General features: G+C 39.8%; 1 protein-coding gene across 3 annotated transcripts in view; it reads right to left on the bottom strand.

Annotated features, from left to right (window-relative positions):
• Positions 1–14115, bottom strand: part of grid1a (glutamate receptor, ionotropic, delta 1a) — a 261831-nt gene that overhangs the window by 206310 nt on the left and 41406 nt on the right. For 2 of the 3 annotated variants that reach the window (XM_079362801.1, XM_079362802.1), the window contains exons 3-4: positions 7054–7189; positions 5329–5484 (exon numbers count right to left, since the gene is read on the bottom strand). In XM_079362801.1, coding sequence (XP_079218927.1) covers positions 5329–5484; positions 7054–7132 — 235 coding nt within the window. In that variant the 5' untranslated portion in view covers positions 7133–7189. Of the gene's footprint in view, positions 1–5328; positions 5485–7053; positions 7190–7442; positions 7578–14115 lie in introns of those variants that run through there. The other variant, XM_079362800.1, reaches the window with a different exon arrangement.

The raw sequence follows: 14115 nt of genomic DNA, 5'->3' as shown, positions 1-14115 counted from the left end.
TAATGAACATTACACTTTGCAAAAATACAGTATTTAAAGTTTAAGTCCTGAGATGTTATTCACATATTCCTTAGTGCACTGACACCAAAACAAAAAGAGACGTTATTATGTGACTAAGGAGAAATGTCTAGTGCATGTATAGCATTAAATGGTATATGTAGTTCATCAATTATCATTAGTTATTGGTTGCACACTGTTTCCAGATCACTGCATCACCATTACTTTTCCAGGTCATGGACGTTACATTGATATATTTACATGTTGTTACTTGTATCTGCTGGCACATGCTGCAACTGATTTCACCCAAGATCTTATCACACTGAATGATAAATATGTTGATGTTTAGGTGAATGTTTTTTATCAAACAACAAAAATCTACTCAGATGGGGGCATGTCTGTGTTCTGACAACGATATGGTACATAATATGATTGATATTTAATCCCCAAATTATAATCTTTCTCTGAACAAAACCAAGAACTTTTGTTGCTATTGAACCAAAACTGATGGTAAATATTGAACTATTTCATGCGTTGCTGAAGACAAATGCACATTTTGAAATGGGCCTAACTAATAAGCACAGTATTTTTGCATTCAAACCCTTGACGCCTTTTGTCGCAAAATTGCATCAAACCGCTTCCGCTCAAATGCAGCCAAAATAGCATTGTTGATGCACTTTCAGTACATACCTAGGATCCTTTTGCAAGCATTAGTTTGTCATACAACCAGTCAGAGACGGAACAACATCTGTTTGATGTGCTATTTCTGTGCGTAGCATTGACAACTTAATTTAGCATCTACTTGAATGCAGAAACACATGTAAAAAAAAGATGTTAATACTTGGAAACAAATTCAGGCGTCAATGGGTTAATAAAATGAATTGGGAAATAAGTGTGGTTGTTCGGATCAGTAACTCGCAAATCAGCATTAGAAATCAACATAAAAAAAGAATTGTGATAAAATCATAGGTAAAATCAGGGTACTGTAAGCTCCTATAAGGGAAGACTTACCCTCTTTAACCATGAACTGGAACCCCGTGTGCAAAGTCAGGCATTCCCACTAAAGGTTAACCCTGCATGAATGCAGAGTAATGAGCCCCACATTGTGAAGGGATTAAATGGCGAAAGGTAAACCTCTGCTGCAACATCACTTAGCTGATTAAGGTACCAGCAGGCCTTTACACAGCCCATTGAGGAGCTTATGACTGATTAAAATAACCGCTGGGTAATTAACGGGGGCTGGTAAAATGGCCTGATCACCCCCTCCCTGCATGTCAGGCTGGTAAAAGACATAAAAAACAAACAAATCCATTACCTAGATTTATACAGCATTATTAAACGCACAGGAACAATAATAGTGAAAGGGCAGCATTCCATCACACACAGCGAGTAATGAGTTGTCATAAGCAGAGAATCAGATGGAGAATATCACATTACCCACAGCCACACCTTCAAAGGGACCATTATTTTAACTTTTGTCAGAAGAGAATGAGGAAAAGGAAGAAAAAAAAAAGGGGGTGAATTGCACTCTGCAAGTTCTTCAAAGTATATTGGCTTACAGGGACAGAAGGAGCAGAGAATTAAATCCTCCTTGACATTACCTTGGCAGGTGTTGGATGAAAATGGAGGGTCAGTGGTGGTGTGCTGTCTGAAGAGACCTCAGTGAAGAACACTCACCAAATTACTGCACATTAGAGAAGAAAGAAACTACTTCTACTAACTGTGTCCAGGTGGCTGTGTTTTTCTAACCTGCGTTCTTCTAAATGCACATTTTACAATGAAGTGGGGACCAGCAGAGGTTTATATATAATACATGTTGATTATACATCGATTAGTTTCTACTTGAGCTTTCCTCTCTCTTGGTTTTACAGAATTAATTTGGCCTTTTTATAGCCACGCTTACTAATGTTGGCCAAGGAACCACTTACAGACTGAGACATCTGAAGCAAGCCTACAGGAGGGTTTACTATGAAATAATCAGAGTTCCTGAAGTATGAATTCTAATGACTTTGGGGATCCACTGACATTAATCTAGTGTCCTGTCGTTTGGTTTAGATTATTGAACATTTCTAAAAACAGTTTGGTTTATGACCTGCATCATGCAAAATGATGGACAGTCCCATCAACATAGTTTATGTTGTGCAAAAATAGTAAACACAGTTGTAAAGACACTAAACATTCACAGGCTGTCTCTCGCTTTGATGTTGTCAGCACTTTCGTATACAATAATCCATGACTAAGTCAAACGATATGCCTGATAGCAATTCAGAAAAATAAGTTGAAATGAGCACAGAAATGTATGAATTTAACAGACTGTGGCTTCAACATTCATAAACTCACATTTTTCGAAGGGATGGTGTCTGACAACAAACAATGAACTTATACGAATGTATTCCCAACATGCAAATTAAACCCTGACAGCAGAAATAGTAACCCGCCATCTTGAGGAAAAAAAGTATGTTCTTTTATCCAAAGACAGTTCTGTCAAAATGTACAATGCCAATATGTGATATAACCCAACACTATCTCCCTACTACAGTATAAGTCTACATATAAGATGAAGACCATTGTATCCATGTTTGTTAAACATCAGTATGTTTGTATTTGCAAACATGGTCATATTGGCATTTTGTTTAAAGCACTGCTATACCTGCACCACTACAGTCCAAACTTGCTCTATATTGACCATAATTCTGCACCATGGCGCACCATTGGCTGAGTGGTTAGTTTGCATGTCCCATGCACAGAGGCTGTAGTACACAAAGCAGGATGTACATGTTCAAATCTGACATGTGGTTCCTTTAACCCATATCATTCCACACTCTCTCTCTCAACAGAATTTTCTGTTAACTAAATTGAGAATTTGCCATTTTTAAGGATTTTTACATATGTTGAACAAGCGCTGGTCAACTCCATCCTACATTGCAACCCTTTAAAACAGATATCCCAACTTCCCAACTTTCCCTTGCAGTTAATAGGTGTGACTGTGTCCATTATCTTTTCTTGAAGTAGTACAAGGGGGGGGAAACAACTCGTGATGGATGTTGCAAAAACGAGTTTTTTTTATTTGTTTTTTTGTGCGTGTCTTCGAGACCATAACAAGCGGAGAGTATCTAAAAACGTCATGGCAGACCTCACTAATCCAAAGATACACTTTCCACTGACTTTCCTCCCCTGGTGTTGAAACCATCCTCTTCATTGTCTCCATTTGCAGCAGACTATAAATAGAACGACATCTGGCAGTTGTGTGGTCAAGTGGCTTATACTGTATATGCAGAAAGTCTTGAGCTGTCATCTTCAAGCCAGTGGAGTGTTGGAGGCCTGTATAGCTGAGTGTTTCTGTGTTCATGTTGTTTATGTGACATCCTCATTATTAAATGCTCCACCCGTGTAAGGACAGAGAGAGCCAAATAAGGATAAACATGACTCTGCAACTTTGCCTTTCACTGGGCTGGCAAATTTCCCTCATCACCTTCCTCCTATCTTTATTCTCCCCTACTGCTCTTCTTTTGTCTGCCTCATGTTTATTCAAGACTTGATCATATGTCTCTCCTATTTTTTCCCCATTTACATTATAATTACAATGTATCCTTATTCTCTTTGCACTTCTCACCTCTAATCTCTCCTTCTTCCTTTTCTCCAACTCTATGGTCTCCTCTTCCCTCCCCACCTCATGCCCCTCTTTGCCATGTGATGGCGAGGTCCTGACTGCTATTCACAGCGGGACAGCAGCGAACAAAAGAGCAATGCAAAAGGTCAACTTCTCCGGGTTGTCACTCAACACCCCTCCATCCCGACTCATGAGTGATGCGAGAATCTGGGGACACCCATTGATCCCTTCACGTTATCGGCTACACATTATTCCTCCTCTCTCTCCAGGAACTGAATCCCCTTTTAATCACCTCCCTCTGCAAATATGTCATTATCAGGAGAGTAACCGTAAACAGTAATTAAGCATGCTAAATGATGCACAATCAAGGCAAACGAAAGGCAGCCCCATCAGCAGGAAATAAGCTCGGAGTAGTTTTGAAATGCAATAACAAGCTCTGCAGCAACAAAACACAGAATGTTTTTTTCACAGAATGTTGAACAACCTCTGAAGGACCTGAAGCTTTTACACAAGCGTGCATTATGATATTATCTGGGAAAGTCAAAGAAAGAAAACATCAAAAGAGAACAATTTTTAAAAAATATCAGTTTTTTATGTAATGCAATTTGGATATGTTTCAAACACTATCTTCAACTACACGTCTGAACTGTTCTGGCTGCCGAGTCTGTTTAATTACTTCACGTTTGCATCTCAATCAACAGCTACTGATAAATTAAGCCAAGTCACACGTGTGTAATACATTTTTTATCTCATCTCTGCAGCAGCTGTGTAGAATTTCTCTTCTGTATATTCTGGCTTGAGAACCACAATGCTTGTCTTCTACATGCCAGCCTCAGCAGGATTCCCCCCCTTGCCTCAACCCCCAGTACCAAGGCTAAATGACATGGGGTAATTATTATAGCAATGTGCAGGACATATGATCATCTTTCTGTGCCTGTCAGGGGCACTATGAATAGCAATGAGTCATCAAGGCCTCCGTACCACCGGGGAGAAAAGTACGTGCTGGTAACAAAAAGTGCAGGGGACATAAACAGCCTTTGAAGGTCCAAAGGAACCTATTAAAGTCTGGATTCATTTTACTGTAGGAATTTTTAATCACTCCTGCAGTCTAGTGTCTTTTGGATCACCTTTTCAGTGATAGAGAGATAACCTTCACAAAAATGATTTCATCGTTAATTTAATGACTGTTTTTTTTTTTTTTTGGAGGTGGAGGTGTTTACATTCTGGGCAGTAAAGGAGACTCAAAAATGAGAATAAATGCCTCTAGATAAGATAAGACAAGTGAGTCAAAAGAGAAAAATATTTTTAGTTTAGTGGGGTGTTGGAGCTGAAATAACATTTGATCATGTCTGAAATGTTTTTTTTCACAAATACATTATCCTTATCTCCTAGGCTCTAACTCAATGCTTCCACCTAGCTTTTCATCCATAGAAGACACCTTGCTTCGGTAAACTGGCACAGCAGTTTGCAGATAAAGGCCCATGCAGACAAGCACATAGAGCTCTTTCACATGCATCATAATCAATTACTCCTACCAAGCAACCAAACCGACTCGTTAACAATCTAAATAAACAAAACAAAAAAAGAGAACTGTGCGAGATCAGAGCACTCAAGAATACAGCCTTCCTGATGAGCCCCGAAGCCCCAAAGTCATCAAATAACAGGAGCAATTTTTGGCAGAACAAAAAAAAAAGATTGTGGGCGTGTGGAGCTGCTCTTACCTTCCTGCACAGCCTGGAAGGGGTTGTTAGGCTCGATAAGTTTCACAGAGTGTGTGATTTTCTCGCTCTGCAAAATGTCATCGTTCAGACTCAGGTCTGAGATGGCGAGTTGGAAAATCTCATCATCTCTCACAGCATTTTCCTCAAAGATGGCACCTGTTGAATAAAATAAGTTATATGGAGGAGTTATTTGGAGGGAAAGAAAAACAGAAGTGTCGAGTTTGAAGTGGTGGAATCCTTGGATGAGTTTTACAACAGCAATGAAAAACAGAGCCAAAATGCCAAAAGGGATTTTCAGAAAACCTGTCAAAGGAAGGGCCTTATTAGGTAACAGCTTGTGGAATTTTGAGTTTTGAATGGAGGATTTATTTGTGGGTTCAAGTTGTGCAACAAATGAGTGCAGTGTGGCAAGATGTCAGCACCATGGAGAGGGAAACATCACATACACAGTATTATTTGATGAATAAAGTGCCCAAACCTGGAAAAAATGACTGTCACATCAACAAGATTAATAAAGACTTCCTGATTAGCATTATAGGCCCAGTGTTGGATGAATACTAAAGCCTGTCTCACCCCCTCCCTGCCTACATCTTTCTTCGTTGTTTATCAAAATGACATCAGTTGCTTTGGGTTGAGGCACATATATCACAGAACAAGGTTTCAGGAAATGAAAAGTAAAATTGGGGCACCCTAACGAAAAGCTGAACGTTGGCCAATATTATCTGGATGCAGTCCCACCTCTGTATTAAGGCAGTGACTGAGCACCTGCTGCTTGCCAGACTGTTGCAGTAAACTGAGAGCAGCAGCACCAGTAGGAGTGAGGAAGCGGAGAGCGAATTGGCATTCAGTGACATTGACATTTTTATCTGAGATCACAACGCCAGTCATTTTAAAAGTAGCTGCGTGCGTAAAAATGGGATATAAAGCAATTATGCAGAGACTGTGCGCGCGTGAGGAGAGAGTGAGGAAATCATTGCAAACCATAAAATGAAATACAATGCGATGTTAACGGGTAAACATCAGAGTAGTATCACTGAAAACCTGATTTTGTGATTACAGCTGGGGTGAGGGAAAACGAAAGAGGTCTGGGCTCGGGTTTGAAGTTCGAGAACAAAGAGGCTCTATGCCTTTTGCATCTCTAAAACGAAACTCTTCTGACATTCCCTCTGTCGATGTCTTTGACATTGCAGTCACGTTCCGGTGAAAGTTGAAGCTTGTCGGGTACGCACAAGAGGTAGCTTGGTTTAAAACGAAGCCTCGGCCATTTGCTTATTGGATGTTAATTTCGTCAAAGCGCCAACAATAAGGACCATTCTATTAAGTCAGATGCCTGCTTTGAATATGATATTGCAATCACTAAAGGCAGGCAATAGAGAGGCATTGGATCCAACATGAATGCAATGAATTTCCTATAAAAAAGTGAAAGCAATGTCTGAAAAATAAGGCGATAAAATCGAAAATAGTAAGAAATATTATCTAGAGAGCTCGTGCGGCAAAGGCCAGAGGCATGTGCATTTACAAAAAGGCAACTTTTTAACTCACCAGAGTGTCAAAGTGGTGCTTAAACGCAGGATACAAGCTATATAGTATTTATCCCGCCCTCTCACCAAAAAATCCTCTGATCAGATCACTATGCGTTTTCTGAGCTTTATACTAGCACACGCTGGATTTATAATAACTATGTAGCCTAATACCAAACAGCATGTTGGTTCATCGGATGCTTACCAATATGTATGATGGAGTCCGCTTTGGCCGAATTGCATTGCAAAATCCACAGGGAAAGGCAGATCAGCAGCAACTCCATCTCGGGATTTCAGCGAAGCGGCTCATCCAAGCTCTGCTCTGCTCGGCTGTCCTATAGCTGTCCAAATGGAGCACCCAAAGAAAAAAAAGGAAAGATGATCAAAACCCAGTGCAAAACAGAACCGGTGTCCTTCTCCTGTGAGCCAGACCCGCAAGAAACCCTGCAGAAATGATTTCAGTTTTCTTTTTTTAACCAACAAAAACAAGAAAACCGCAGAAAGGTGGGTTCAAAAAGACAAGGGAACACCGATGGGGACCAGAGGTAAGACTGAAAAAGAGATAGGTAGCCCGGTGAGAGAGCACGGTGTTACCTCTCTCACTCTTGCCTCTCTCCCTGCGCTCCGGCGTCTAAAGCATGGAAGGCTGCAAAATGCGGAGGAGGGACACCCCTCTAACTACACACACGGAGAGACGCGCACATACACACTCCGAAAATATAAAACAACCCCCCCCCCCACCCACCCACCCCCCCCCCCACACACACACACACACACACACACACACACACACACACACACAGAAAAGCACACATACTCTCTCCTCAGTCCTGTCCGGATCACGTGACTGCAGAGACTTCACGACTCGGCTGCTGTCCCGACAAGACTGGTAGAAATGATTTGGACTAGCCGGAGAAAGACGCGCCGAGAGTCGAAATGGAAACATATGATTGGAGGCAACAAAAAAGTCCTTCCACCTTTGCTGGTAAAGACAAGAAACTGCGTGACAAGAGCTTCTACTAAAAACAGATCGGCACGAGGAATGAGACGTGGACGCATGTATATGAACATTTTACTTTTGGGGAAGTTGTCGTCTTTCAGGGATGATGTGAGGGAGATCAGAGGCAGGCGCATTTTCAGCGCAGTTAAGAGGCGACAGAGCGCAGCTGATGTGGCAGAGAAAAAGGAGATTTACACGCCGTTTTTCTCGGCAAGGGGCTGACGGATGAGGGACAGACGTGACAGGAGCCACAACGCCTGACTAAACCGGGGAGCAGCAGGAAGGAGTTGCCGGAGCAACCTTTAGCAGAGGAATAAAACAAAAAAAATATCGCAGTGACTTGTGAAAAGATGCGTTACCTTCTCGTTTACTGAATTGCTTCTCTTCAGATGTGTAACCCTGGTTTTTAGTTATGACTTAATTATCACAGGGTAATGGCATCGGTGTACAGCTTTAGACACCATTAATTAGGTGTCAGTTCAACGGTTTTCACTGTTTGAGAATAACCTGACATGTGCCAATACGGGAGAAGAAGAAGAAGAAGAAGACAAAGAAAAAGATGGAGTTTCTAGTCAGTCATAATCTTACAATTAAAGGATATTTCTCGTGGCTGAAATACATACGGAAATATCTCTTAATTGTTTGGTTAAGTCTGTCGGAGACGCAGAGCACAAACTTTCAGCACCATCGGCTGTGGACAGCTCCTCCGCTGAACAAGAAAGTTACAAATAACCATCCGCAGAGCTTATAGATGTTTCAGCTCCCTAATTGTCGCATTTTTTCTGCCTTTTTTCTGTAGTCGTTCTGATTTAAAAGTTAAACATGTTGTGTAACATCGTAAGTCTTCTGTTTTGTTGTTGCAGCCGAGGAATAAAGATCCATGCCTCCAAAGTTGTTGTAAAATCACACACTACCCCTACTGGCCACTTGTGGACACTGCAGCTGTGTTGCGCAAAACGATGTTGTCTTTTAATCAAGATTTAAGTTATTTATGAGTTATTTACTGGAAAAATCAATCAACCACGCTGCTACATCCATAATAGTCTGATGTCTAGCAAATAGAATCATATTAATTCATATGAGAATATTTTTTGTTGAACAAATTTATTAACACTACAGTTTGAGTTTATATGGAATAAAAAATTGGGCAACAAAAAATGATATGCAGTAATAAGCACATAAGATCATGTTGAACTTATTCTAAGGGGATCAAAACAGAAATCGTAACCTTGGTATTAAAGATGTAAGCTGATCATCCCAAATACCATAAACAACACATCCCGTGAGAGAAATATATCTCAATGTTCATTGATCTATGAAGCAATGTGTGGCTGCGATTTCATCAAAATACAATAAATTATTCATTTTCAAACTGTCAATTCCCACAGGTATTTTACAGGCTTCATTCTTGTGTTGATTCTGACAGTGTTTGATGAAAATCAGCCTTTCCCTCACTGTCCTGTTTTGCTGGTGGAAAAATACTAGAACACTAGAAAAAAAAATTCATCCGTCCACCATAAGTTCCACTGAAGCTATCCAATAACATTTATACTGAGTGTTATGTGGATCCAAGATATTGGAGCAATGAAAATAAATAAAATAATTTTATTTATTTAATTACAGAATATACAGCAAGTTATGTGTAGTTCAGCAGGTGAAAATTACACTGTACAAAAATGCCTTTTTCTTCCAGTTCCCCAACGCTGTAGTGGAACACACCAAGGTTCCATATAGAGACTGTATGTAAGTATAAGTGATAAGGTTTTCTAGCTTTTGCTACATTATCCATTAGCATACGTCAGACAGACCTGTTTTATGTAATGTATGTCCTGGAATATGTATTCTCTGCATATAGAAAGGTATTTACGAGATATTTGAATGAATAGCTCTGTGTGTTGTGCACCATGAGGAGTCCATGCATTTAAAAGCAGATTTAATATGAAAGAGGGAGTACCTTTGCATGGAAACTAGGCCATCCAAATAATAATCGCCTATTTTAGGGGAGTTCATTATACAGCTGATTCATACCTGCTCAGATTCTGGGCCAAAAATATCCCCTGGTGATTATCATTATTTTTTACAATCTCTGGCATCTGTGACTGTTTTATTCTTTCAGGTGTGGTTATGTCAGCGTACCTCATGCATCTCCATGAGTGTCAACCTACGTTAGACTCAAATTTCCCGCCAACAGTCATCGAGACATTGGCTGGTAGATCACGCCTGCTCATGGTGATGGAGGTGGAATTTATTTGACATACAAACCTGAGTCATTAATGTTTATAGCTAGCAGCATTAAGGTGAAAAGAAAGACAGAGATGTTGTCTTCCTGTTTTGGAACATGGCCAAAAAGAGAATAGGAGGAGGCACTGGCACATGCTCGCTATAAAAAAATCCCCTTGCTGCTGACAAAAAGCAGTGCTGACCTCTTACTATTGGCCTTTTATTCTTTTCTTTTTTGTTTCTTCATCAGAAATTATAAGCTTTTCTAACTAAACTCATTGGAACAAGTCCATTATTGTTTCTATAGAATAACATTGGTCATGTTTTGGGTCCTCAGTCCCCCCCCCCCCATCTCTACTTTTCATCTTCAATTATTTTCCAATGCATGGCTTGGGGCTCTGCAATCTGCCACTTGTGAAATAAACGCTGTCTAACGCAATGCAAATCTAATGCGGGTCTATGTTTTGACTGATTAGTAACACTAATAAAATTTTTAAATTTTCACATGATCTGCTTCTGACCCCAAAAGAATAAATCTATTCAATAGTTTTCTATTCAAGCACAGGCATTTTTGTACAGTGACGAATAATTACTGTGTTGATTGTGTTGCCCTTTTCCTTTCCCATGGAGCTGTAATTTCATAATGTGCTGCAGAAAAAGTCTGAGCTTTATCATTTCATTAGCCTTAAGCCCATGTTTTGCGCAGTCGAAGAAAAGAACTGGACTGCAGCAACAGCATGCAATGAAATATACTGTAAGTGAACTAAATTACATACGTTTCTAAGTTCTTCCCCAGCAAAAGGGCTATACGTTAATGTTGTTTTACTTTTTAAGTGTGAAGAATGCACTACAGCAAGGAGAGAGATATTTTCTATTTAGTATTTGGTTTTCTATGTTCGTACATGAATGGAAAAAGACGATACCATAATTTTTATGTGCTGACCAAAGACTCTGTACAATTTATGCTGTCCTTCCTGTTGTGCTACTTGTAGCACCAATTTAGAGTCAGGTAAAACCCCAGAGAAGTTGGAAATCTATTCATGTCAAGCAGAAATGTGCATGGAATATCAATAAGTGTCTGCAGCGCTAGAGGTGATATAGGCAAGACTCAAAATACACAGCCCGAGGTAAAGTTATAGATTAATAATGTTATGGGAGAATAAGTGCACGCTCCATCACAGACTCTGAATCTCAATGTGAGAAATGTTGACTGTATACATCATTATATGTTTCCACATTAGGCAATTCTGAATCTTATTCAAATATGAACAAGGTTATAAATATATAACTGTTAACTAATATATGGGAAATATACCAGTGGGCTGAAGTTGTGTAAGTGTTAAGGATGTAGGTTTTTCTATGTTAGCCAAGGACCTTGACAGCTGCCTGATCACAGGTTTCCTCAGTTTTACAGCCAAGGACATAACTCGGAGATCAGACAGGTATAACTTCAGACATGATTATTCTCATGGAGAACAGGCCAGTTACGCTCTGATGCTGCTTCTGTAACGTGGCAGATCAACACAAAGTTAATGCCCAAGGTAATTTGTTTGAAATAGAATAAATGTTTCAATGTTGAGTTTCTTGCAAAGCATCCTCAAAAATCTTAGCAAAACTCCTCATTTATACCTAACTAATGGAAAACATGATTATACAAGCTAATTTGCAGTTTAAACCATATATTAATATAATATAGGAGTGGCAGGATCATTTCATGTGAGTGTAGTGCAGCTATAAAATGAATGTTTGAGATGTCCAAGTCAGAACTTTGAGGAAAAAGCAGAAGTGATGCCAATGCAATTATTCAATTCTATTGGTCATTAAATGTTAAGCTACAAAAAGTTTAGCTAGCCCTATTATAGCTAACTGTTAGCAAGTCCACATTACATTAGCCGAGGTGCCCATGTGTTTGTTTGATTCAGGATGATAGTTATTAAGCAATAGGTATTGGTAAATTATTACTGAGCTAAACCCAGTTGATGCCGAAAATAGATCATTAACTGCCTGAACGAAATGTCACCAGCCAAAAACAGATGACTGTAGTAAGAACTAAAAACCATTTCCTCCAGCTTACAAAACTAACACCGTCATTTCCTTGTTCTGTTCATGCTCTGGGAGAGTCCCCATGTAGCTATCTGTTTCTGGTGAGTCGTAGTTTAACTGTAAATAGTAAGTTAGGCTACAACACAGAGGCTTCAATCTGACTTACTGCAGCTGTATGAGCCCAAAAAAGATAGCAATTTACAGATCATATTTTTACCTAAATAAAAACAACATGATGAAAATTTATGCAAAAATAGAAATGCATACTTTTTCAGGTCTGAAGAAAACAACTGTTTAAAGGAATGGAGTTAAGCTCAAACAGTACTGATGCACTCCAGGTAGTCAGAAAAATTACACAGCGTCTAGACGATTTTTGGGGCAATAGTAGCTAAGTCCGTAAGGACTTAGGTTTGGGAACCAGAGGATCGCTGATTCAAGTCTTGATGTGGACCAAAATATGGAAGTTGGTCTGGTAGCTGGAGAATGGCCAGACCACTTCTTGAGCACTGCCAAGGTGTACATGAGCAAGGCCCCGAACCCCCACCAGCTCGGGTGGCGCTTCCAGTGGGGGCTGCCGCCACACTGACATCTCTCCATTAATTCATGTCCCCAGGTCCTGCTTGTGCATGTGTTTGATTCAGGCCTGTGTGTGAGAAGCAAGTCTCTAAAATAACAGAGTGCGAACCATAATTTCCCCCTCTGGGATTAATAAAGTATATAAAATTTAAAAAGATTGTTTGCCAAAGTTGACCATTTTGATCTAGAATGGACTGTTGGCTGCACTTCCATGCAGATCTCAGTTTCTATAGATAAATGAGTCATGGAAGTTTTATCGGCATTTGCCTTCCATGCCTGCGATTGGTCCAGCTTACACAGCAGTCTACTGTTATGTTGTTGGTCAACTCGTACTACAACCGACTACAAACAGAACCAGAATGCTTCCGATAATGATAATACAGACCCCCCCCCCCCAGAGTAGCACATTTGTATGTGGAATCTATAAATTTGAGATTACATGCTAATCGCAATTTGGGTTTCCTGGGTTGGGTTTTTTCTTGGGTTTCAGAGATTGATTTCAAACACATTTTCAGCTCTTTTAGTTGATATTCATGTCTCGTGTTATTTCCCTTTTTTACGTAAAGTGAAGAAACAAAGAAAAATACATTTGGTAGCCTACAGAAATGGATAAAGGACTGGCTGCATGATCTTTTGTGGTTTGAAATGCAAAAGAGTGTTTCCCAGCTGGATACAATTGTGCAAGTCTGACTGTAGCAAGCTGTGAAAAAAATAGCAGCTCTTCTGTTTCCTTTCTTTTTCCCTAACCATGTGCCTCATCATCATGTCGATGTCCATCTGGGAGTGAAAGATTGTGGTTAGTACTATTACAAATAAAAGATGATGGGCTCATGCAGCAGATGTGGTCAGGACTTACTGTCTTTCTTTCCCACTATTCTTTGTTTACGCTGATCTGTGGGGACACAAGAAAAGTGATCGGACCATATGTTTACATATTTGCGTGCCTGTCTATCCACCTGTGTCAGTCTGAGGAAATAGCTAGGAAAAATTCAAAACAGGCCTATCTAATATTTCACTAAATATAAGTAATAAATTACATATGTCATTTAAAAAATATGGCCATGGAATTATAATGAATTAAAGGTTTCTTATAAGCCAAGTCAGCCTCGTTATTATCAAGCATTAGCAGAATCTGCAAAGCACTAATTTTGCCTGCAGAGAAGTTTACAATTTATACGCCTAATAGCAACTGTGCAGTCATTTGTTTAGCGTGCCCTGAGCAGTGCTATTGAACCCGGAGTCTGTGTCAGCTACATTTCACTCCAGCTGTGCCTGCAAGACAATCATTAGTGAATGAGGTTGTTTAAAGGGGAGCTACTTAGCAGATCAAGAACAGGGAATGTACCTGCAGATGTATGCTTTGCAAATGAGCACAACAATACAAACATTTAATTATTTAAGGTGCTTAGAAGCAGGTCAAAAAGAGCC

The sequence above is a fragment of the Symphodus melops genome (genome assembly GCF_947650265.1).
Source record: "Symphodus melops genome assembly, chromosome: 15".
NCBI lineage: Eukaryota > Metazoa > Chordata > Actinopteri > Labriformes > Labridae > Symphodus > Symphodus melops.
This window is presented reverse-complemented; position numbering and strand designations above follow the sequence as displayed.